The 25,129-nt window shown below is 48.5% G+C and overlaps 1 protein-coding gene across 6 annotated transcripts in view; it reads right to left on the reverse strand.

Moving 5' to 3' along the window:
- Positions 1–2,257: 2,257 nt before the first annotated feature.
- Positions 2,258–25,129, reverse strand: part of pcnt (pericentrin) — a 33,890-nt gene continuing 11,018 nt past the window's right edge. For 3 of the 6 annotated variants that reach the window (XM_036982803.1, XM_036982801.1, XM_036982800.1), the window contains 48 exons: positions 23,414–23,669; positions 23,016–23,303; positions 22,847–22,926; positions 22,652–22,763; positions 22,376–22,502; positions 22,096–22,215; positions 21,796–21,979; positions 20,913–21,024; positions 20,773–20,813; positions 20,535–20,669; positions 20,091–20,364; positions 19,843–19,993; positions 19,186–19,636; positions 18,897–19,094; positions 18,685–18,756; positions 18,484–18,588; positions 18,194–18,346; positions 17,196–17,342; positions 14,394–14,554; positions 14,074–14,243; positions 13,746–13,945; positions 13,413–13,575; positions 13,018–13,311; positions 12,297–12,529; positions 12,101–12,217; positions 11,916–11,936; positions 11,283–11,519; positions 11,020–11,202; positions 10,721–10,873; positions 10,448–10,609; positions 9,357–10,265; positions 8,239–8,409; positions 7,966–8,143; positions 7,549–7,877; positions 7,364–7,466; positions 7,062–7,255; positions 6,778–6,984; positions 6,529–6,699; positions 6,176–6,375; positions 5,156–6,041; positions 4,832–5,035; positions 4,480–4,662; positions 4,105–4,331; positions 3,923–4,005; positions 3,687–3,819; positions 3,405–3,538; positions 3,050–3,178; positions 2,258–2,723 (listed from right to left, as the gene is read on the reverse strand). In XM_036982803.1, the coding sequence (XP_036838698.1) occupies positions 2,680–2,723; positions 3,050–3,178; positions 3,405–3,538; positions 3,687–3,819; positions 3,923–4,005; positions 4,105–4,331; positions 4,480–4,662; positions 4,832–5,035; positions 5,156–6,041; positions 6,176–6,375; positions 6,529–6,699; positions 6,778–6,984; positions 7,062–7,255; positions 7,364–7,466; positions 7,549–7,877; positions 7,966–8,143; positions 8,239–8,409; positions 9,357–10,265; positions 10,448–10,609; positions 10,721–10,873; positions 11,020–11,202; positions 11,283–11,519; positions 11,916–11,936; positions 12,101–12,217; positions 12,297–12,529; positions 13,018–13,311; positions 13,413–13,575; positions 13,746–13,945; positions 14,074–14,243; positions 14,394–14,554; positions 17,196–17,342; positions 18,194–18,346; positions 18,484–18,588; positions 18,685–18,756; positions 18,897–19,094; positions 19,186–19,636; positions 19,843–19,993; positions 20,091–20,364; positions 20,535–20,669; positions 20,773–20,813; positions 20,913–21,024; positions 21,796–21,979; positions 22,096–22,215; positions 22,376–22,502; positions 22,652–22,763; positions 22,847–22,926; positions 23,016–23,303; positions 23,414–23,669 (9,585 nt within the window). In that variant the 3' untranslated portion in view covers positions 2,258–2,679. The remainder of the gene's footprint in view (positions 2,724–3,049; positions 3,179–3,404; positions 3,539–3,686; positions 3,820–3,922; positions 4,006–4,104; positions 4,332–4,479; positions 4,663–4,831; positions 5,036–5,155; positions 6,042–6,175; positions 6,376–6,528; positions 6,700–6,777; positions 6,985–7,061; positions 7,256–7,363; positions 7,467–7,548; positions 7,878–7,965; positions 8,144–8,238; positions 8,410–9,356; positions 10,266–10,447; positions 10,610–10,720; positions 10,874–11,019; positions 11,203–11,282; positions 11,520–11,915; positions 11,937–12,100; positions 12,218–12,296; positions 12,530–13,017; positions 13,312–13,412; positions 13,576–13,745; positions 13,946–14,073; positions 14,244–14,393; positions 14,555–17,195; positions 17,343–18,193; positions 18,347–18,483; positions 18,589–18,684; positions 18,757–18,896; positions 19,095–19,185; positions 19,637–19,842; positions 19,994–20,090; positions 20,365–20,534; positions 20,670–20,772; positions 20,814–20,912; positions 21,025–21,795; positions 21,980–22,095; positions 22,216–22,375; positions 22,503–22,651; positions 22,764–22,846; positions 22,927–23,015; positions 23,304–23,413; positions 23,670–25,129) is intronic. The other 3 variants (XR_005052536.1, XM_036982802.1, XM_036982804.1) reach the window with 3 other exon arrangements.

Below are 25,129 nucleotides of genomic sequence, written 5' to 3' on the forward strand. Positions count from 1 at the left end.
AGTACGTTTTGGAACCATATTTGATGTGGTTTAAACACTGTCTGCTAGCAAAACAGTGTCGAAGATAACACATTGGCATTTTCTCAAGATATGGTGAAAGAAAGAAATCATACACTGAACAAAAATATAAACGCAACATGCAACACTTTCAAAAGATTTTACCAAGTTACTGTTCATATAAGGAAACCAGTCAATTGAAATACATTCATTAGGCCCTCATCTATGGATTTCACATGACTGGGAATACAGATATTCATCTGTTGGTCACAGATACCTTAAAAAACGGTAGGGGAGTGGATCAAAAAACCAGTCAGTATCAGGTGCAACCACCATTTGCCTCATGCAACTCTTCTTCACATAGAGTTGATCAGGCTGTTGATTATGGCATGTGTAATCTTGTCCCACTCCTCTTCAATGGCATTGCAAGTTGCTGGATATTGGCTGGAACTAGAACACGCTGTTGTACACGTCGATCCAGAGCATTCCAAACATGCTCAATGGGTGACATGTCTAGTAAGTATGCAGGCCATGGAAGAACTGGGACATTTTCCAGGAATTGTGTACAGATCCTTGCGGCATGGGCCAGTGCATTATATTGCTGAAAGGTTAGGATTGCGGCAGATGAATGGCACGACAATGGGTCATTCAAATTGACAACATAAAATGCAATTGTGTTTATTGTCTGTAGCTTATGTCTGCCCATACCATAACCTCACCGCCACCATGGGGCACTCTGTTCACAATGTTGACATCTGCAAACTGCTCGCCCACACAACACCATATACACGCTGTCTGCCATCTGCCCGGTACAGTTGAAGCCAGGATTCATGTGTGAATAGCACACTTCTCCAATGTGCTAGTGGCCTTTGAAGTTGAGTATTTGCCCACTGAAATCGGGTACAACGCTGAACTGCAGTCAGTTCAAGACCCTGGTGAGGAGGACGAGCACACAGATGAGCTTCCCTTAGACGGTCTCTAACAGTTTGTGCAGAAATTGTTTGGTTGTGCAAACCCAGTTTCATCAGCTGTCCGGGTGGCTGATCTCAGACAATCCTGTAGGTGAAGAAGCCTGATGTGGGGGTCCTGGGCTGGTATGGTTACACGTGGTCTGCGGTTGTGAGGTCGGTTGGACCCACTGCCAAATTGGAGGCTATTTTAATTTTCAGTTCTCTGGTGGACATTCCTGCAGTCAGCATGCCAACTGCACGCTCCATCAAAACTTGAGACATCTGTGGCAGTTTGTTTCAAAACTGCTAATTTTAGAGTGGCCTTTTATTTTCCTAAGCACAAGGTGCACTAGTGTCACCCCTGTCATGTGGATGGACTATCTTGGCAAAGGAGAAATGCTCACTAACAGGGATGTACACATATTTGTGCACTGAATTCAGGAAAAATACACTGTGTATGGAACATTTCTGGGATCTTTTATTCATGAAACATGGGACCAACACTTTACATGTGGCATTTATATATGTATGCCCCAAATGATTACATAATTTAATGGGCATCTCAGTGATTTAAAGCCCCAGATGAACCAGCTGAAATTGTTGCTGATATAACACATTCTAATATAGTATAGAAATGGTTTCATTTATAATTACCAGAGCACCAGTACATGGCATATCAGTGATTTGACCCCTATGTGAACTGTCATGATCTGCAGTGTAACTGAAGACATAACTACCAAAGACTGGTTTCCCCCTTCTGTAAAACTGTTGTCAAATGACACTGGACTGGAATGACCGTTCTAAAAGAACTGGCCTACTTAGTAGTTACTATTTTTCTTGCCGGACACATTTTGAGATGGTAAATATTTGGGCGTCCAAAGCGCCCCAGAACTAATCACCAGCGTTACTGTTATAATCTCCACCCGGCACAGCCAGAAGAGGACTGGCCACCCCACATAGCCTGGTTCCTCTCTAGGTTTCTTCCTAGATTTTGGCCTTTCTAGGGAGTTTTTCCCTAGCCACCGTGCTTCTACACCTGCATTGCTTGCTGTTTGGGGTTTTAGGCTGGGTTTCTGTACAACATTGAGATATCAGCTGATGTACGAAGGGCTATATAAATACATTTGATTTGATTTGATTTTTGATTTACTGAATGATTAACCAAGTAAAATGGAGGGGTGTTTGTGCCACCATCAGTTTTTGATCAACACACAATCTAACAATACTGTAAGCATTGATGCAAGTCTGTGCATGTCTGACCCTGCCTATTTTCGGCCCCGCCTTTAAAAGATGCGCAAGGCAAGTAATCACACAATTAAAATATTTATTTTGTAGAAATGGTGATCGATAAAAAAACATTGACAAAACATGTCCACCAGCTTTGATCTATAGCTCGGAATTCCAGTGTGAAACTTTATCAAATATTAATAACCAAGAACATATATACAGAATCAGAGATACAAATGTGTATAAAACTCAGGTAGAAAAATAGCGATCTAATACTTTCAAAAACACATGCATTCGGGTGAGAAGACCTCTTAGGGAGTTACTCGGAAGGCCAACAGAAATGTGTAGATTTTTTTTCCCATAAAAAAATAATTTAAAGTCTTAAATTCTAACTTTCTAAATCAGATATTAGACAAATACATTCCATTGTATATTTAAACACAAAGATGGATCATAAGGATGTTGGATTGAAAGGAGGCATTCATACACGGCTTCATTCCTTCCTTCAGCGGTCAGACTTCTTGTGGTAGGAGAGAAGAGATGGAGAGTCTGGAGGAGAGAGAAAATGTGTCAGAACCAGATAAGGGCAACACACAATCTCTCGCTCTCTCACACACACAAACATATGAACACCCAGGTGTCTGTGGAAAAACACCCCCAGTACAGAAGAAAGCCATTCTAAAATGGACAATGGTCCATTGAATGGTTATGTAGTGACTACCCACGTGTGCCTGCTTACACCAGATTGTGCCCTACCCTGAGATGTACATCCTGGTACTTGTAGTTTGTACTTGTAGTTTGTTCAATACGGTGAGGGTGATGTGGGGAGATAGTAACGAAGCAGTGTATTCCGGTACTTGTAGTTAGGTCCTCACCTGGGCCGTACCGGTAGATGGGGGACAGACAGCTGAGGTACAGCCATGTCCTGTTCTTTTGCAGCCACCGCTGCCAATAGCCAATCATATCAGGGGAACTTGGAGGTGGGGCTAAGTAAGCCCTGCTAACTGGGTCAGGAGGTGGTGAGATTGATTGATCAGTTTGTCAGAGAGGAAGTATGTCCATGGTAACAATGCCGTCCCCTAACCCAGGCGATTGTGGGTAGTGGACTTGCCGTGGTACGATGCCATCGCCAAGCTAAAGCCCCTCTTTCTCTCTGTCACCTCTGATCTTCCCCATCTCATTCAGTGAGTGTGTGCTCAAACAGTAAGTGCAACCAGTGTGCGTTTGTACCTGGATGTGCAGCCCCTAGGCGTTGCTGTACGTTCTCCAGGTGGTGGATGTAGTCTGTCAGAGATCGCTCGCCATCCTGGGACAGAACACTGGACGAAGCAGGCTCAGAGGACAGGACCGGGTTGGAATACACTCTAGGGGGGATAAGAGTGGACAGAATAAGAGGGGAGAGAAAGAGGGGGGAGAAGAGGAAGAGAGAAAAGGAAAGAAATTAAATCTCAAGGTATGTCGTTAGAGTTTCCCCCTCACATTAATGGATGTTTACTATGTAAGGAGCAGTACCGGTTGTGGAGCCTGAAGGGTGATTTCATTAGTGAGACCACACCCTTACGGGTGGGGCTGCTGTCTCTAGTAGGTGGAGAGGAGTTGTGATTGGCCAGTGGCTGCTGCTGCCTCAAAACCTCAGTCCTGGAAGCTGAGAGAGAAATAGAAAGGTTACACACTGAACTGTCGATGTACCTTGCCTGTGTGACGTTGGTAATCCTATCTTCATCGCTCTGGATTTCTCTCACACGCACCTGTGCTGTGTCCGTTGACAGTGACAGTAGTTGTAACTCCTCTCCTGACGACTCTCTGCCACTTTCTGGTCAGGAACTTCAGTCTGGAGGAGAAGGACAGGGAAGGGTTAACATGCATAACACAATAACCCATAACTCTATATAACACCCACCCACCCACCCACACGACCAACCCAACCCACCGTGAGATGGCGATGACAGCTCGTACTGCAGCTCTGAAGCGTGAGAGTGGAGAGTGTGTGTGGGCGTGGGGGGGCGAGGGGTGCGCCCCCATCCGAGCGATAAGACAGAGAGTTGCCTGTTCACAGTCCTGAAAGCCCCCCAGCAGCAGCAGGAGGTAGCGCTTCTGGTAGACCAGAGACTTCCTAAAGCTCTCAGCCCGTAGATAGCGCTCATACAGTCGCTGGAACTAGAGGAGGGACAGAGACACAAACAGGGTTAAAGGGACGTCAAGACAAGGGACTTCACACCAGATGATCCATGCGGACATTCAGCCCAGAGGTCGAGTGTGTTTCTGTGTGCGTGAGTCAGTCTGTTAGTTTGCCCGTGTGGCTCACCTTGCTGTTGCTGAGGTCAGTGCTGGGCCGGTTCTCAGTCTCTGCCTGTCGTAGATGTCGTTCCAGACAGGACAGGGTGTGTTTCAGGTTAACCGTCTCCTGACTCAGCTCCTTCACGCGGGCCGACAGGTCAGAGTTCTCCCTCGACAACCTCTCCCCCAGCGCCGAGGAAGAAGAGGAAGACTGCAGGGAGAGAGAAATTGGTTATCATGGTCCTTATCAAACTAATCTGTTGTAGTCGCAAATCCCCCCCAAACACCATAAATACATTTAAAACACTGCAGTCTAGCTCGTCTCCCAGTGCTTCATGTTGCTATGCATGGGCCTAGCTGTGGTCAGCCATTTCTGGTACCTGGTGGTTGTATTGGGTTGTGCTGGTCTGGTCTGGCCCAGTCGATGTGTTATTCTTGGGTTGGAGTGGGCTGGAGTTGTACTGGTGTCGGTTGGACAGTCTCTCTGTGGCCATCTCTCTCTCCTCCCTCTCTAGCTCAGCCAGAGTCTGCTGGAGATGTCTCATCCTCTGCTGGTCCTGCTGCCGCAATAACTCCAATTCACACTGCAGAGAGGGAAGAGAAAACAGGAAAGTAAACAAGAAAAAGATGGCATACAAGTGGCTGAGACACTGTTGTATTACAAGTCAGACAGGCAATGCTAAAATGTTGTGTGTAAATCTCACCAGTTTGTTGCTGGTCCTCTCGTGTCGCTTCTCTCTCTCCGTCTGCTCCTGTCTCTCCTTCCTCCTCTCCCTCTCCCTCTGTTCCTCCCGCTCCCTCTCCTTGTCATTGACCGATCGAAGCCTCTCCCTCAGCACGTTGAGCTCCGCCCCTAAGCGACCAGAACGCTCTCTCTCCGTCTCCAATGCTCGACTAGCCTCCTGCTGCTGCTCCTTGAGTGTCTCCATAGTAACTCGGAGGCGGGCTGCAGCATCCTGATCTCTCTGTGCCTCCGCTCTCCTCTTCCTCTCTTCCTCCTCTACTCTCCTCCGGTTCTGCAGAAGTTCCGCCCTCAGTCCATCTGTCACGGTGGCTAGCTCCTCCCCCTGCCTCCTCTCCTGCTCCAGCTGAGAGCGGAGCTCCGAGATGAACTTCCTGTCTCTGGACGCGTCCTCTTCTTGTCTGCGTGTGATGTCATCGAGACACCGGGCGGAGCGCTCACGTTCCTCCTCCAGTTTTTTCATGTGGGCGTCGGCTAGACGGGACTCAGCTTCTTTCAGGAAGTGTTCCTGCCGACTCTTTTCCTGTGACTGGAAAGTGTCGAGTTGCCGGGCGGAACGGGCGCACTCCTCCTCCAGCTCCTTATGGGCATCGGCTAGACGTGTGTCAAGCTGTGATTGGAGGAGGTGGCCGCGGGAGAGTTCTATCTGGAGTTCCTGTCGGAGGTTACAAGAGGTCGTCCTCTCCTGGTCCAGCTGACCCCTCAGGGTCACGACCTCTGATCTCTGCTGCTCCTCTTCCTTCTCCCGGAGGTGTGTGTGAGTTCTCTCCTGGTACAGCTCCTGCTGTAGCTCCTGGACTCTGGTCTCCTCCCTCCTTACAGCCTCCTCACTGTCCTCTATACACAGACTGGGAGAGGACACACACATCAGTATTTATTTACGTGTGTGTGTGTGTGTGTGTGTGTGTGTGTGTGTGTGTGTGTGTGTGTGTGTGTGTGTGTGTGTGTGTGTGCATTCAATAATGTATGTGTGTATGTATACCGGAGATTGCGGATCTCGTTTTGTAGTTCCTGCTGGGTGCTGTGGGAGGAGTTAAGTCGTTCTCTGTTCTCCTCTAGTTCCGCCCTCAGCCTGGATAACACCTCCCCTTTAGATGACTCCTCCCACTGAGAGTGCTGCAGCTGCAGAGCGTGTCTGTCTGCAGAGAGCAGACGCTCCACCACAACACGCTGCTGCTCCTCCTAAGGAGATGAGGGAAAGCGAGATATTTTTGGTTTCACCCTCAATTAAGCTAAGCAGATACAATGCAGGTTTTTTTGTATTCTTATTTTTTTTACAGTATACAGGACTTCCTTAGTGGAGACCGCTCCAAACACGCTCACGCAAACACACACCTGTCTCTGTAGCAGTGTTTCCAGCTGACTGAGGAGGTGGGTGGAGTCTATCTCAGGGTGGGAGGAGAGAAAAGCCTGCAGCTCAGAGCGAAGCCCTGCCCTCTCACAGTCAAACACACCCCTTACTGCAGCCTGCAGCCCTCTGCTCCAACCAGCATCCACCGAGTTCTCCTGTTAAAACACACAGGAGGGTCAGTATGCACACATGCAGAAGTTAAGCACACAGCTCACACACACACACACACTCACCGGTCTCTGTGCCATCCGACAGAGCAGTTCTCTCAGAGCGATGACAGTTTCCTGTAACGCCCTCTTCTCCTGCTCCCAACACATTGGAGGAACTTTAGAGTCTAACTGACAGATCGTCTGGTCCAATGAGAGGTGGTTAGAGGGGGCGTTACGCTGGGAGAGGGCGAGAACCCTGCAGCTCTCCTGGTACACTCTCTTCAACAGACCCTGGAAACACACACATAGTTTGCTATAGGGTTCATTTGTAACATTTAAGGTGTGTGTGTGTGTTTTTGTGTTCATACCTGTAGTTCAGGAGACAACAGTTCGTCACTGTAGCTCATACTCCCGGCGGCGCTGTCTGTGCGTGTGTTGTCTGTGCGTGTGTTGGTTGCGGGGTTCATGCCTCGACAACGCAGGTACTCCAAGAACTGAGCATCCAGCCTCTCTGTCTGCTCCAACTCTACCTTGAGTCTTACACCGAGCTCTGAACTGACATCTACACGACAGACACAGAGAGACAGAGAGCGAGAGAAGGGAGAGAGGTTAGACAAATGAACACAGACAGACAGACAAGACCAACAAAATGACAGACAAACAGACTTACTGCTGCCATATCCATCACTGGCCCACTCCGTTGCAGACAGAGAAGAGGCGGAGCCAAGAGATGAGGGAGGGGCCGTCAGGTCCAGGGCTTCCAGCTCATGCACCTGACAGGTGAGAGAGGTTTAATGTGTGTGTGTGTGTTTGTGTGGTGTATGTGGACACTTTCTCAACCCTTTTTCCACCCACCTTGTCAGCGTCCATTGAGTCCAACATGGAGAGGTTGTCCGAGGCAGAGATGGACCCAGGGGAGTGGGTGCTGTGTGTGCCCAGCTCTGGGCTGATTGTCCCTGGACAGGGCTGGTCTTTCCTTACCCGGGGGGAGGCTTTAGCCTGGAGCTCCAGGCCTGTGCTGTTTAAAGCACTGAGGTCAGACAGTCTAGAACCGTGGAGAACAGAGGGGTGGAACCTGTCCTCTCTGGTTCTCTCCTCAGAACAGTCCAGTCGACGGAGAACCTCAGGAGAACTCAGGGACCCGTTGCGAGACACACCGTCCTGGAATCCTCTGGGCGTGACGTCTGGTGGAGGAAGATGATCACGGTCATCCAACAGCTCTGCACTCAGAGAAACACCATTGTCTGTGTAGCAGCTTGAATGTGTACTCACCCTTCAATGAGTGTGTCTGTCTGCTGTGCGGGTTGCAGGTCTGTCTGAGCTGCAGCAGTTCTCCTTGCTGATAGGCCAGCTCCTCTTCCTGCACGGCCAGGTCTTCCTGTAGGCCCCGGAGCTCCGCCTTCAGATGCTGGTTATTGGTTTCCAGGTCAGCCAAGGCCCGGTCTTTGGTCTGATTGACAGGTGAGTGAAATAATCAGAGAATACAGTGTTATTTACAGTCCTTTCAAAAAAACATTGAGTTTAAATGCACACGCCTGTCCGTACCTGTCCCTCCTCCAGTAGTTTCTCAGCTCTCTCTGTGCTGGAGCAAAGACCCTCCTTCACAGCTGCTAACTCTGCCCCCAGGGCTTGATGCTCCGCCCCTAGTCTCTGTAGCTCCTCCTCCCTCTGTCTCAGGGCAGCGTCAGCCTTCGCCAGAGTCTCCTCAGCACATGTCTGTAAGAGAACAGCCTTCATCATCAGCATCATCATCACCAAAATGATCGATATCAACAGCACCATCAAATATGTAATCCGTCTACTTTGCACAAAATCTTTCTTGCAATCTGTTATCCAGGGCTTTGATTCATTCAAGAACCGCATTAAAACCTTGAAAAGACTACACAAGAAACATGTGCAAAACTCCCACCAACACAAATCCCTTACCCTTCCTACCCACACTGAAAATACAGTGCATAACACTGAGCGAGTAACTCTACTCAACACCATCATTATTTTCCCCAAACACAAATCTATAGCAAACTGTTCACCAAGAGTGTTTAAAATAGTGCTTGGAAACTCCAATTCCAGAACACATGGCAAGAAAACTATACTCCATGTTCAGAAAGAAAGTAAATAAATGCCAGTGTGCAAGAACTTCACAACACGGAACTGTTTTCTGACCACTCCTGACTTCCTCTTTCTGATGAGGTCACTTCCTCTGTGAGTAACACTCTTCTGTTGGGTGCCAACACATCAACATCTCGTAGTTTCGCTCTCTCTCTTACGCCATTTCTTAGTCTCTCCCCCGCTATAAATATTCCATTTAGCAGATGCTTTTTCTCCAAAGACTCAATCTCTCGTTCACTCTCTCCCTCTAACCATAGCCAGCTGTGGTAGAGGGAGCTCACACCGCAAAATACCTAAATAGTGAAAGTTACTTAGTGTTGCAAGTTAGGCTTAGAGAGGCTAAATGGAATGGATTACTCAAGTTTGAATGAAAACATCAAAGGCAGGCTTTCAAAGACGACAACTTATCTTTTCTCTGTCAATCTACCAACTAAATCTGCAAATAACTAATACTACTGAAGATATCACCGCTCCTACATGGCTAGAAAGAAATGTGTTTAAATTGATGCCACATGTTGAGTCAATCTGATTGGCCCGACACTGCCGCCACTTACCAGCACTTCCTTCTGAGCCTCCTCCTGGTTGGCTCGCCTCTCCTCTAGCTGACGGCTGACTTCCTGAAGGCAGGCCCTCTGAGAGGTCACTTCCTGCTGGAGGCGTTCTATTTCCTCTTGGAGTCGGCACTCCCTCTTCCGCAGGGCCTCGCGTTCTGACGAAAGTTCTGCCTTCGCCGTCTCGACAGCCACCACGGTCTGTAGCAGGGCTTCAGTCTCCTTCTCCCGCTCTTCAACCCTTGATTTTAGCTCCAGGACCAGGGAGTCTAGCCGAGTTCTCTCCCCTCGCAGGGAGTTTGTCTCCTGGGCAAGAGCCTGCCAGCGACCGCTCTCCTCCACAGCTGCATCCCTCTCCTCCTCCAGCCCTTCTATCCTGGCTCTCACCTCTTCAAGCTCTGCCTCTTTTAGATTGAGTTCTCTCTTTACCTCTTCCCCCCTCTCCCTCGCTTCCCTGAGCCTCTTCCCCATCTCCTCCCCCTGTCCTCTGTACTCTTCCTCCTGAGAGAGCAGCAGTCTCTCCATCGCCTCCTTCTCTCCCACCGTCACCTCCAGCTGCCCCTGCAGGGCCTCCACACGGGAACGGAGAGAACGGGAAGAGGAGGAATGGAGGAGACGCATCTCCTGCTTGAGACTGTCGCCCTCACCTCCTCTCGCTCCTCCTCTCTCTGGTTGGGGGTACTTGGCAGGTTCCGGGCTGGGAGCAGGCGAAGGGTTAACACTGTCGCCCTCTTGTGATAGGTCGCTGACCTCGTGGTAGGCGGGGCAAAGGGTGTTTAGCTCGGCCTGTAGCGTGCTGATGACCTCGTGAAGCCGCTCCTCCTCTTCCTGCTTGTCCTGACGCACCCTGATGATGTCACAGCGGAGATGCTCCACCTGGGAGCGGACGTCTTCAAGTTCTGTCTGGAAGGCCTGTAGAGAGACCGGGAGAATGGCTTCCAGTTCAGGCAAAAATAATGACCGTTCCATTGTGTGTGTGTGTGTAGTGTGTACTACATTGAGGTCACAGTAGTTTGAATTCTGAAAGATTATGTCATTATATAACGGGGCTGGATTATGGAGGTGTGTGTGTGTATGGGTGGGTGTCTGTGTACCGTGATGTCCCTGGCTGTCTCCAGCTCCAGTTCTAGCTTGTGTATCTCCTGGGTCAGGTGGTCTATCTCCTCATTCTTCTCCTCCAACAGAGCAGATGGGAGACTCTCCTCCTCTCCTATCTCTCTCTCCTCCAGGCGAAAGGTAAGGGCTGAAACTGTCTCCTAAACAGAGAAAGACACAGGGGGGAGATTTAGAACACAGAAGGACAATCATTGTTGGCATTAGAGAGGACTAACAAGTACTAGCATGACTGAAAACTGTAGCAGACCCACTTTGAGAGAAGCGACTTGGTCGTGAAGCTGGGTGATGGTATCCGTGTTCTGATTGGTCAGGAGCTCCAGCTGGAGAGTGAGGTGTTTTAACTCCGCCTCTTTTATGGTCAGGTCTCTCTGAGTCTCCTCCATTTGACCAACCAACACACACACCTAGAACACACACACAAGTTAACAAATTATTCCAACCAAGCAAACTAATCTTCTCTGGCCAAAGATCTCGATACACTAGCAGCAGGAAGCAGTTAAGCTCTGTTAGGTCTTTCACTAAAGCAGGTGTTGCGGTTGGAAACACACACCTGTTGCTCCTTGTCCTGCAGGTCTTGCTGTGCGGTGTCCAACGTGTCTCGGAGAAGCTGGATGGGGTCGGGGGTGCTAGCGTTGTTGTCACGGTAACGGTGACGGGTCTCGTCCAGTTTAGACTGCAGCGCTGAAATCTGGAGACGATTTGACAACTGCTGCTGCTGCAATGACTCCTTATCCTGGAGGGAGAGAGAGTAATTTAGTGTGTGTGTGAAGGTGTGTGTGTGTGTGTGAGAGAGAGAGTGAGAGAGAGAGTTACCTGTGTGAGCTCCTCTTCTCTCTGCCGAGCTCTGTGCAGCTCCTGCTCCAGTTGACTGACAGCTCTGCTGCTCTCGGAGCTGCTCAGCAACGCCTGTTCCAGCTCCCTAATTCGCCCAGCCAGCTTGTCAATCTCCTCATTGCGCTCAGCAACCTCGAGCTGGACCTGTTGATTGGCTGCCAGCAGGCAGGTGTGGTCTTCTGTCTTGTCCCTGATGAGAGCTTGAAGGCTCTCCACCTGAGAAAGAAACACAGGGGAGGAATGTTGGTTCTGAGGGCTCCAGTTGCCGGGTCACTATGGGGTTTCCCATGTTAAGCTGTACGACGGGTTTACTAAAGCCATTCCGGGTCTGCAGCCACGACAACAACTGAAGCCATGCGACTGAGCAGCAACACACAGCACAGAGGGATGGAAGGGAGAGGAGAGGAGGATGATCGAGCGAGATGGAGAAAAGGGGGATGGAGAGATGAAAAGGAGAGTGACGGAGCGGCACTAACGGCAGATGTATCTCCAATGATTATGTAAGTTAATCACGCAGGTGTTATCACAACACACACACACACACACACACACGGTGGGGGCATGCAGAAGAGTCGAGGTGTAGCTATAGGAGTCACTGGTGAGATTCCACACCTGCAGAACCAAGTCCTCAATCTAGAGCATTCCATGAAATAAAACACAAAACACAAACAGTCAGCAACAGGTCCATTCAATATCTATAATGACAACATCTTGACTAAACACTACAGTATTAAAGACTTAACACATGCCAATACACTAAGGTAAGGATGCGCGAGTGTGTGTGTGTGTTATCTTACCCGCTGGCCCTTGCTGGTCCCAGCAGAGTGTCTGGCTGGCTGTCTGAGCTGAGCCTCCAGACTTCTGATCTCCTGTTGGAACTCATCTCTCTCATGTTCCCGCTCCACTGCCTGCTCCTGGAGACACACAGAGATAAACTTGAGTGTGTGCAAGTGTGTTACACATCCATACATTTCCCCATAGCGTGACACTTACGTCTATAAACTGCCTGTCGTGTTTGAGCTGTTTCTCGAGGGCCTGGACGCGCTGCAGGAGGTCTTCTGATTGAGCCCTGTGCTGCTGCTCCGCCATCAGGCCCTGGTTCTCCTGTTCCTCTAGCTCGGTCTCCAGAGCCCTGAGGCGCAGAGACAGTGAGCTGCGGTCTTTCTCCGCCTGCCGCTGCACACACAGCCTCTCCTGGCCCAGACGATCTGCCTCAACCAGGAGGCCTTCTCACACACACACACACACACACACACACACACACACACACACACACACCACAGGTAGTTAGGAACAGACATGCACACACAAATGTTCACAAAATCCACAATGACACACACACAATCCTTCCAAACATGCACTTCCTATAGATAAGGGGAAGTATAGAATTGGTCAGAAAAAGAAAAGAAAAACTTGACCACAAGTCATAGCAAACAAATACAACCACACTAAAAACCATACTGCATAAATCAACTCACACACTAGTCCCCAACTGACCTCGGTCTAAGAAATGAGACGGGGCAGTTTTTAAAACACACAGAAACACACAGGACTCTGAGCGACAAACCTGTGTCCCCCTCTATACTCTGACAGGACCCTACAGGGAGAGCAGACAACTAAGAATAGGACTTAACGTGTACACAAAACATACGCAACATAATCAATCCCAGTTAAGCTTAAACCACAATCTCTCTCATCTATCCCCTCCCCTCACCCTTTTCTCTCTCTCCCAGTCCGGCGGTGAGATGGACCTTCTGGCGCTGGAGGAGACTGTGCTCCTCGCTGAGCTCCTGCAACTGCACCCTGAGGTTCTCTAGCTCCGAGGTGAGGCCTTCCTTCTGGTGCAGCTGCGCCCGGAGGCCCTCCAACTCCGCCGTGAGGCCATTCATTTGGTGCAGCTGCGCCCGGAGGCCCTCTAGCTCCTCAACAAGCCGTTCTTCCTGAGCCTCCTTTTGTTGTAGAGATTCTTCCAGAGTTGCCTTCTCAGCCACATAGCCCTCCAACAGACCTACACACAAAAACAGGATACACACACAGATACATGAATATCACACTTTTTACAAACAACGATTCTAAAAACACATGGAGACGCACAGTATCTCCACTGACCCTCGGCCTTGTGGAGCTCCAGCTGGAGCTTGCTCTTTAGCCCCGCTTCCTGGTCCAGCTGATCCAATACGAGCTGGTGTTGGAGCAGCATCTGGGAGGAGTCTGAACGGCCCTGGGAAAATCTCTCCTCTAGAGACAGATGGACAGAACAAGACTCCTCCAACTAGAGAGACCAAAAAGGAGAGCGAGAGAGACCGACAGAGAGACAGATGAACGCAAAGATCAGTGGCTGAGCTTCATGCAAATTCAATGCATAGAATGTTGTGTTGACCCCCCACTAACCTCTCAAGCGTTCACTGCATGCCGACAAGCTAGTGTGTGTGTGTGTGTTACCTGTGTGTTAGCGCGTGTGAGGAGCTCCAGGAGTGTGTCCACAGAGTGGCGTAGTTGGCTGCAGGCTCCCAGGGCTGCCTCCTCTCCCAGGGCTGCTTCCTCCCCTCCAGAGTTTGTTTGGGACTCTGCCAGTAGGAGGCTCTCACACACACGCTGAGAGAGATCCAGATCGCCGGTCGACATGTCTGCTACAGAGACACCTAGTGGAGAGAGAGGAGACCGGTCAGGTATTACACAGTTATCAGTCCTTTCTTCCCAAGTGTGTACTTGTTCACTTCCTGTCATAAATGTATCAAGGACACAGGTCCAGTTGTTAGATTCCACCCACCTGTCTCCTGATTGGTTGTTCCCTCTCCTGGACTCTCACCCTGATCATGACCTTTGACCCCGACACAGGCGTTGACCCGGCGGTCAATTAGCTCCTCCATTGCCATGGTGCTCAAAACCACCTCAACCAGAACCTTCCTCAGCCTCTCATTAGCTGACTGGAGAGACTGCCTAGGGGTCACAGGTCAAAGTGAGACGAAACCAACAAAATCCCACCATAAAAAAAATAAATAAAAAAACTTGGAGGATACATTTTTAAAAAAATGAAGCCTACACACTAGCTGATCATTGTCAGGCCTACATTCATCCAGACAGCCTCACCTCTCCTCCTTGGCAGTGTGTAGGTCCTCAGTAAGCATGTTGAGGAGGTTGCCTCCCTCCTGACTCTCTCGTTCTCGCCGTTGGAGGAGTGTATCCAGGGTCTCCATCTCTGACCTCTTCCCCTCCAACTCCCCCTGTAGACTACACACCTCCGCTCGCAGCTGAGAGCCAGAGAGCAGAGAAACCAGGGACAGGAAACCAGTCATCACGAGGTGTGATCAAAGAATTGTCCTCCCAGTCATAGATACGACAGTTGCATTCAACAACACACTCCCTTTACATAACAGGACCAAAAGCAAAACCATGTGTCTTGTAATGCCCAATCAGAGAAAGTGAAATGGACAGTCTCCATTTTCAGTCACCATTAGTTGGAGATTTGCCTGTTTAGCCTCCAGGAAGCACTCACACAAAAACGTAGAGCTACACAAACACAAAAGATGGTGTAATCCTGCGAGCCGGGCAGGCAGCAGCTCTCTGCCTCAACACCAACTTTGAGTGGGAGTGAGTCGAAATCTGAACTCCCTCCCTCCCTTTACCTCCCATTTCTTCCCTCTCCCTCTGAATCCCTTTACCTCTCCTTCCCAAAGCTTTAACTTGGCTCCTCTCGCACGTCTTCCGCAGTCTCGCTCGTTCTCTTACAATTTCTTCCCTCTCTTTCTCCCTCCTTCCCTCCCTCTGTCTAACAACCAACACTAGTTGCCTTAGCAACAGTTCCCCCCCACCTATATCCCTTAAGATTAAGGAGGGGGGGGGGGGGGGGGGGGGGGGTTATTGTAGCACAAAAACCCCACACTACCTGATCCATGGAAACAAACACTATGGAAACAAACACACCCACACCCCTGGGGGTAGGGGGGTCTAAAATAGCATTAGCATAGAACGGATGGTCTCTGAATAAGGTTGGATAGGAGGCAGAACTGTCGGTCATAGTTAGCATGGGAACTCTGCCATGATGGGTGGAATGGATGGATGAATGAACATCATTTTTGAATAAACAAATGGACAAATGTGCATGTAACTGAAATGCCATTATGCATGATGAGAGATTAGAGATTTACATCCAGCCAGCAGAGTGTGTGCACGCCGGACAGAAAACATACAGGATTAGTATTGAGATTAATGAAGAAGATAATCCCTTTAGGAGAGCCACTGGGCTGTGAGTGTGTTTCTAGACATTAAGAGTGATGAAAAACAACATCCTACTCTTTTTATTCTCCCCCTGCAAGTCTCCCACCACAATCATCCTCTTCCCTCTCTTTCTCCTCTACCCTTACATATATATATCACTATCTCCTGCCCCATACTCTCTCATTTTCCTGTTTTCTCTCCCCTCTTTCTCCCTTTGTGCCCCCCTCCCTCGGTCTGGTGATAGTTGGGCTTGTCTGGTCTTGCCCACAGAATTAATTTCCTACTAACAGTGTGTGGTGTGTGTGTCAGAGTATGTGAGTGGAGGTTGAGTGGTTGGAAATCCCGCAAGTCGCTCACTCTGGTGCACCATGTCCTTTCCTACCACTAAAAACACTCTGGTGCACCATGTCCTTTCCTACCGCTAAAAACACTGTGGTGCACCATGTCCTTTCCTACCACTAAAAACACTCTGGTGCACCATGTCCTTTCCTACCACTAAAAACACTCTGGTGCACCATGTCCTTTCCTACCGCTCACAGGGGAAAAAAAACAGCTCTTGCTCCCTTCATTAAAATCCCTATTTAACCAACACCCATCCATTTTTGTGACTACCTGGACCTACCCTTTGGGTTTTGAAGTATTGAAACCAATCCATATGATTTGAATGAAAAGTATTATAATAAACATAATGAATATAAGAAGCACTCAATTTCAAATAGGCTACATGTCATGTTAAACATATAAACACTCTAAATTAGGTCAGGAGACAGACAGGGACTCTAAGAAGGAACAGAAATGAATTATTTAGGCTATATTATTCCTATTATTTAAAGGCTATAGCCTACAAAGAAATACATTGCTAGTGCGGCACAATAGGCTGGCAGGGACAAAGTGTATTAAATCATTATGGTCTAGAAACTGTGCAAATAGGCTGTGACTTACATAGAATAAAATACAAATTAAATAAAAATGACTTATTAGTGCTTTCATTTTTAGAAACCTGAGTTTGGCCAGTCTGTGGCTTCAGGCTCATACGATGGCGCCTGGAGAGCAGGTCAGCAGCAGAGAATATCCTCTGGGGATGCAGGCTTGTTTTTACTTTTATATAGGTAGGCCTGAAGGTTTTTAGGCAAAATAACCCAATCAAAACAAAGCTCCTTAAACGTGGGAATATGCCAGGCATGTTGGGCCAAAATCAATTACGGTCGATTGTATGATTAATGGGACGTTTAAAAGGTCCGATTTCTTTGTTGCTACAATGACATTTCGATATCTACCCACCTACTTTATTATTTTAGCATGTGCACGTAGTAAGTATACCATCATGCTTTCTCAGGTTCTACAATGACTCTTTAGTTGTGGACACTAACGTTACATCATCTCTATTGCTCCTCAACTTTGGAAGTCACCTCGATTTGGCACCTGTGTGTTTTATTAGTTTGTTTCTGAAAATATTCAGCAAACAGACAGTAGCTAAAGCAAGGGGCTATAGCAGCACTCAAGTAGACTACAAGTGCATGCTGGGCCGGCATGCCCTGAGCTCCTGAAGTAAGTGCTACTGGAGTGAAATTGGAGCGGGCAAGAAGGCCGACTCTCCAGCCGTTGGGAATCTCGCTCGGCGCTCCAGTCATATTGGGCACGCTCAATTACTCCAGTGTGTGTGGTGTGGGTTACCTGTGACACCACAGTGTCCAGCTGTAGCAGTTGTGCAGTGAGCTGGCTCATCTTGTCGGCGTAGCTTTGTTCCTTCTGCTCGTGCTCAGAACTGAAGCTCTGCCTCTGTTCTGCTAGCTCCGCCTCCTTCTGCTCCTCAAACTCCACCTTCAGAGGAAAGAGATGCTGGTAATGCTGTCCAAACTGCCAGCACTTCTGTTCTAGAACTTGTTCTAAAACTCACGCCAAGGTTATTGGGTAACAGCTCAAACAGCTCTCCCTACAACCAAAAACTCCCAAGCTGATTCAGACTGACTGACTAACAGACTGCTAGCTAACGCTCAGCTCAAATGCATTTTTTTTGTTAAGTGTACAAAATAAAACCTTCTGCATCAGAGGATCAAAGGCTCAAATCCATCCCATTTAGCCACTGTTCACGTGGCAGCAACACACACCCACAGAAATACTGCTGCGAAAAACACACTGTCCTATATGAAGAAAGGATTATGATGGTTGTGTAAATCTCATGGGACACTGGCCAGGCATGGGCTAACCCTAGTCTTGCTGGGGTGTGTACACACACACACGCGCGCACACACACACACAGAAAGAGAGAGACAGACCTCCAAATTCCAGCCCCATTATATAATGTAATCTGTCCGAATTCAGTTTCTCTCAGTGATCGACACAAAGAGCACGATGGCAGACTACTGTGACATCAAGACAGGGAAAGGTGATAACAGGTCAGATGCACAACTGAATGCGTTCAACCCAAATGTATCCTAAAAGACACCCACCACTGTTAAATACGTTCCTGTATAGTTCATTACAATGTTTAAGACTGATGAAGACCTCACACCGTTTTCCCCACCCTCGCTCTTCCTCTTAGTCGTCCTCTGCCCTAGGTATTTGTATAGTTATGAAAGGATTTGGTGGCTTCAAGCAATACGATTAATATTTCCTCTAGCCTATCAGACAGCAAGTTCATTACCCTCCCTCCCTCTCTCCATATCTCTCACCTTGAGTTGGCTGGTCTTCTGCTCAAGTCTCTCCTCTGCTTGGGCTTTCAGAAGCTCAACCTCTTCCAGGAAGTGCAGCCGTTGTCGTGACGACTCCTCCTCCAGCTCCCGGCGACACGCCTGTAGCTCTCTCACAGACGCACTCTTTAGCTCCTACACAAACACACACACACATTGACCCCTCATCTAATAGTGTGTGGAAGCACAGTGAGAGCGTAATCCCTTCACTTTTATAAGACTACTGAGAAGGGGAATGGGATGTTCTGGGATGGTGTGTAAGTGTGTCAGACCTGAAGCTGCTGCTGGTGCTGTGTGTTGAGTTGCTGTGTCTCTGAGGTGTAGGTGCGTGTGAGCTCCTCTAAGGCAGTGCAGTGCTGTTGCGCCAACTCCAAGACCTTGGGACAGACACGACCAGATCAAAACACACCTGAATGGATGGACAGATGCTCAGACTATTGGATAGACCAGCCAAGAGGTGGAGGGATGAGTACCTTTTTCCTGAGGGCCTCCAGAGCCGTGTGGTGTTCACCTTCTAAGGCCTCTTTCTGGATTGTCAACTCATTCTGAGAGCGAGAGATCGAGCAAGAACGAGAGAACATCAGAATTGTCTCATGAATATACAAAACAGATTTAAAAAAAAAAATTTTTTTACTGTGGCGAATTTGCATCTTTTCTTGACTTCAAATGACCACTGTTATCTCACCTGGTGGGTGTGGCTGAGCTCCGTTGCCATGGCGCTAAACTTCTCCATGTGAAGCTGAGCCAGCTCCTTCCTCAGCTCCTCCCTGACGGACTGCTGCTCCAACCCATCACGCTCCACTTCCTGGTTAAGCCTTGACCTTTCACGCTCCACTTCCTGCTTATGCTCCGCCTCAAGCGCAGACTTCTGATCACGCAGAGTCTGCGATATGAGAACATTAAGATTAAATAGATGTAGAATGTAGAATATAGATATACAAGATTTAAAAGAGTGTGTGTGTGTATGTTCTCACCTGGATCTCCCTCAGGTACGTGGTCTCCAGTGTGTCCATATTACCCAGCATCCTCTTCTCCAGCTCCTCCCTCTCTTCCTGATGCCGGTGTTCTAACTCTGCCTCCTGTGCCTCTAGCTGAGCCTGATTGGTTTCCTGTAGGACTGCCTCCAGGCGATCGAGCTCGGACTTGCGTTTTGATTCTAGGCTGGTTTCCAAGACAACAAGCTCCTCGTGTTTTGTTGCGATCTCCGTTGCCATTGCTTTGAGATCAGCCTTGTGATTGGCCAACAAGGAGTCCAGTTCTGCTTTGTGATTGGTTCGTAGCGTGTCCATGTCCTTCGTGTGGTTGGTCAGTAGCGTGGTTTTCAGGAGTTCCATGGCGGCCATGTGTTCCTCCCTCAGCTCCCCCAGAGAAACCTCACCCTGCTGGGCCAGACGCTGCTCCAACTCCTCCCTCTCCTCCTGGAACCTACACACATGCAGAACAGGTCAGCCAGATTCATTTCAAGATGAAAGGACAGATACAGAGAGTTAACTTGCTCTGTGAATGCATTTGTTTACTATGGGGCAAACGTTCACTAGCTAGTGAGAATCTCTGGTATTCCATGAAACGCACTGTATTAACCTCCAGACCCCCCTAGTCTCTCTGGGTGTTTTACCCCAGCCACGTCTCACCTGTCCTGGGCTTGGCATAGCCTCTGGTCTCCCTGCTCCTGAAGCAGAGCAGTCAGCTCCTTGACCTCAGCAGCCATGGTGGACTTGGCTCTGGTCAGCTCAGCTTCGTACTGGGCCTCTAGTCTCTGTCTCACTGCCACCGCCTGGGGGTCTGGGGGAGAGACATGTGAGACGAAGGGCAAAGACCATGCAGAAGTGACAGTAAAGTAAGGGAGGTTGAACTACATGAAACCTTTTCATGTACTTACTCAGGTCGTTGTCCAGTGAGGCTTGTAGACTCCTGAGCGCCGCACTCGCCTCCTCAATCCCTTTCTCCAGAGCGCTCCTTTCCTCCGCCATCCCTCTCTCCAGCGCTTCTCTCAGGGCAGAGACCCGTGCCTCCCCCTCCTCCTGGAGCTCCTGTCTGAGCCTCTGCACCTCCTCCGCTCTCCTCAGGGTCATCTCCTCCATCACTCGCTCCCTCTCCTCCTTATGTTCCTCTGCTAGTTTCACACCCAGCTCCTCAGCAAAGCTCTGCTTCAGCTAAAAACATCCGGGTCAACATACGGTCATTCCGGGTCAACACGTGGCAACACTCATTACGTTGTCACACATACTCACACAATTATGTATGTATGTACTTGCTGTGAGTTTGTGTTTCTCCATGTGTGTATGTGTGTGTGTGTGTATTTTCAGTGTACGTGTGAGTGTACCTTCATAGTGTGTGAGCGTAGCTCCATGTTGTGTGTGTCTGCCAGGGCAGCCAGTCGTGTCTCCAAGTTCTGGATCATGGTCGTTCTGGTCTGCAGCTCCTCAGAGTGACACCACATCCTATGCTCCACCTCCACCTGTTCACATCACATTAGCAAACCCACTCCCACTGGTAACTTAACAGAACTTTGACTCACTTCGATTTACAGAATCTAATTCATTCACTATGCTCATTCTTACCTCCACCTGTCTGGCAGCCTCCAGACGCACCCTCGTCAGCTCTGTGTGGAAGAGAAAAATGATAAATTGAGGGAAAGAGAAAATATTTTTTTATGTTGAAGAATATTCCAATGTGTGTGTGAGAAAGAGAGTCCGTATACCTCTGACATGGCTGTCTGACAGTCTAGCGCGGAGTTGTTCCATCTCGAGGGCGTGGCGAGTCTTCAGCTCCTGCAGGTCGCCATAGTAACGATCAGTCAGGTCTGAGCGCACCTAGAGAGAAAACAAAATAGTGAAGGAAAGACGAGGCCTGATCATGCTGGCTCATAGGCGAGACTGCTCCTGTGTGTGTGTGTGTGTGTGGTTTCTGTTAGGAAAATATAGCGCCGGACATTTGCCGGACCAATATGCATTGGGTGTGTAACCTGATTAGGGTGTCCACCCACAGTGCTCTGAATTCCAGAAGTCCCATTTAGACTCGAGGATGCAATGGCTTGTGTCCTTAACGAATTCCGATGGACACTTTGAAGATGTTAGAATCACTGTCCACGTGTCCACTATTATTTCTTTACATTCTAAGAGCAGCAATGCGCACAAGGCAGTAGGCTACGTGTGAATGTTCATTCCATAATGCAGTTAGCGGAAAACACTTGTCAAAAGGGCACTTCACATGCCAGCGATTTCAAGAGATGAAAATACCTGTTAGAAACGTAGAACGAGGGGAGATCTAAAGATGCAACAACTAGCATGGGTTGGTAATATGACTAGGATTGTGCCTTTGGCTACTGGACAAATAAAGTTGATCTGAAAACCAATAGAACATAAGAGAAATAGGCTACTGGTTTCAAAGGCATATGGAAGTCTTTATAATATAATTGCCTGCACATTTGGTTGGATTTTGGCTATGCTACTTTGAAGCAAGGTAAGACTTGCTAATATGTAGTTTCAAACAGTATGTTTTCAAAATGCATACGGCCCCAAAATGCCTGTATTCATTCAATGAATTGACCTTGCAGGTTAACGGTAAAACCCTGGTGTGTGTACCTGTAGCAGCTCCTCTCTGTAGGACAGGGCCATAGAGGACCGTAGGTTAGACAGTTCCTGAGTGTGTCTCTCCTCCAACTGGACACGCAGCTGGTCAAACGCCTCCTGGTGTTTCTCCAGTTTCAGTGTGATCTCAGCCAGAACATCGTTCCTCTCCTCCTCCCCTCTCCCTTCAGACAGGAAACTACACACATGACAGCGGTCAGTAACATGGCCCACCACTGGCCCAGGCTTATAGATCGTGTGTAATTGGCGACTGGTGGGCAGATTAGCCGAGCGAGGCCTCTAGCATTAGCATACCTAGCATCCTGGGTCTTGAGTACAGAGTCCTCCAGGGCTCCCTCCACCAGTCTCAGCTGCAGCAGGGCTATCTCCTCCCGGTAGCTCTCCTCTGCTACTCGCAGACGCTGCTCAAAGTACCTGACCGGGTACACATTAATGGGGTGTAAGTGTGTGTTCACTTGCATGGGTTTACATTGGTGTGTTCACTTGTATACCTTGTGCATGTACCTACCTGTATAGGTGTGTGTAGGAGAGCACATTCAGCTGCATAGGTGTGTGTGCGCGCGTGTGTGTGTACCTCCTCAGGTTCTCCAGCTCAACCTCATTCTGCTCATTGATCTCCCGCCTCTGCACGTTAAACTCCGCCTTCAGGCGCTCAATGTCATCCACCCGCGACGAACGAGCTAGCAGCTGCTCCTTCAACTCTGGAGAGAGAGGCGAAGGGAAAAGAGAGATAGAAAAAGACAAGGTATCTGAAATTCTGTTGGTTGACCAATCAAACCAATTTGTACTACTCGACGAATTATGTTCTAGCATAGGTCCAGAGTGTGTGTGTGTGTGTGTGTGTACTCACCTCCCAGTTCCTGGCGGCTGGTCCTCATGTTGTCTAGCTGAGCCCAGAGCTGAGAGACCTCCTGGTCACAAGTCTGTCTCAGAGTCACCTGCTCTCCATGCAGACGACACACCTAGAGGAAGGAGAGAGAGTTTAGGAAAGGCACTATCCAAAGCATAAAGCAAATCTCAGAAACAGAAGTGTGTGTGTGTTCACCTCCTGCTGTAGCTGCCGTGTTTGTTCCTCTCTCTCCTGCAGCACCACTTGATGTCTGGACACCAGATCCTCCACTGCACCTGGAGAGTAGCAGTAACACATTCATAACATCCTTATCGCGTGTTTATAACGTCCTTACAACATCAGTAACACTTATTAGTTGACTCACGGGCAGCAGCGTCCCTGTCGGTCCAGGCCTGGCTCAGCTCCCCCTCCAGCCTCTGGAGCTCCTCCAGGCTAGCCCGGGCCTCGGACAGATCTGCCCCAGTCTGGGTGAAGGCTGCCTGGGTAGAGAGTGATACCCGAGCCTCTGACAGCTGTGTCTGGAGCTCTGACTGGGCCTTCTCTGACTCCTGCTGCCACCGGGATCTCAAAGCCACTATTTCTGCAGCCTGCCGCTCCTCCATGGACGCTCTCTCCTGGGAGACACGACTCTCACACTCCTGCCTCAGAGCATCTACACACACACACACCTCAATCAGGTCAGATGAAGGTCCATTTGTTAAACAGAGCTATGCATTGGAGCATCTGAGTGAGAAGGCCCTATTCTACTACCATCATCCTCACCCATGTTCCTGTGATACTCCTGCTGCTCTCGCTGGATCCTCTCCTCACTCTCAGCTCTCAGCCTCTCCACCTCAAACTGCTGTCTGGCCTGCAGCACGGCCCTCTCCTGGGCCCACTTCTCCCTGAGGGAAGCCTGGAGCTCGCTTAGAGAGGCCTCCCGCTCCCGCTGCAGGTTGGTCTGGGAGAGCTCAAGCTGGGTCGTTTGGTGGTTGGTCAGGCTCAGACGCAGCGCCTCCAGCTCCAGAGCCTGTTGGCTCTATAGAGCGATAGATAAAAGAGAGAGGTAGGTAGGGGGTAGGGTTTCCATTAGGAAAATGTGAAGCCGGACATTTGAAGGAAGCATTTTAATTTAACGGACCCATATGCATTGGTTGTGTAACCTGCACCCACGGTGCTCAGAATGACCGAAAACACATTTCGATTATGGTTATTATCTGCACTATGCAGAAATCACTCCGCCATTTCCTGGTTGCTAAAATTCAGTTTATGTAGCAAAGCAAGTAAAGTGTAGAGAATCATTGTACCATCTAAACCACGGTGAAATATCATAATGGGAAGCATAGAAATACCACACATAAAAACACTTCTACCACTTCTTAGACTTGCTTTCAATGACAATGGCAGATCTCTAACACATTTCTATGAGAATTTGGTAGGGCCTCCCAAAAGTGACATATTGCAGCTTTAACAGAACAAGCAACTTGAGGATGCAACGACACACATCCTTACTAAAAACCGATGCGCACTTCGGAAATGCTAGATTACCTGCCACAATTACTTTTCCTCAGCCAACAAGACGAGTAACGAACAGCAAAATCACTAGCGTGTGTCAATCTTCCCCATAAAAGTTAAGATAATCTATTGTTCACCTAGTCGTTCTGTGGGAGAAAGAAATAGACGATACCAAACAGACTCTGGGACAGTTGTGGGATGATAGATCCCAAATTCATACAACCAGTAGGCTAAGTGACATTTTTTTTTTAAAAGCAATGAGGTCAATGCAACAGATCTGTACATTTACCGTAACATTTGAATAAACTATTATCATGCAATTAGCAGGAGAACACAGTTGTCAAAAGCACACCGCAAATGCAAACAGTTTCATGTGACAGAGATGAAAATATCTGTTTTAAATGTAGAAAAGGGGGAGATCTAAAGATGCAGGAACAATCATGGGTTGGTAATATGACTAGGATTGTGCCTTTGGCTACTGGACAAATAAAGTGGATTTGAAAACCAATAGAACGTGTACAACAAATATATATAGGCTACTGGTTTCAATGGAAGTCTTCCTAAAATAATTGCCTCCACGTTTCTATGGTCTATATTTTGAAGCCATGCCAAGTCATAATATGAAGTAAAACGTTCAGGTTTTAAACTACTAACTATATTTTTTCCAAATGCATACTGCCTCCAGCTCATTGTAAAGTGGAGTGTGATGGATTGAAGCCTGCCTACCATTGTACTTGAATGGCGAATGGGAAGCGAGCTTCAATTATCAGTTGAGAAATAAAAATAGTAGCTCTTTTTAAATTGTGGCCATCGAAACATTTTTTTTAAACACAACATTTAATTTAGAATTGTTATTATATTATTATTAAAAAAGCATGTTTCACTCCAGCAGGAAGGAATGAGCTGTTTGAGGACTTGTAGCAGCAGCTCTCACTGACAGATTTTCCTCTCATATAGGCTCTGCATCTGTATGCTGTGCGTGTG

The sequence above is a fragment of the Oncorhynchus mykiss genome, chromosome 7 (assembly GCF_013265735.2).
Source record: "Oncorhynchus mykiss isolate Arlee chromosome 7, USDA_OmykA_1.1, whole genome shotgun sequence".
NCBI classification, from domain to species: domain Eukaryota; kingdom Metazoa; phylum Chordata; class Actinopteri; order Salmoniformes; family Salmonidae; genus Oncorhynchus; species Oncorhynchus mykiss.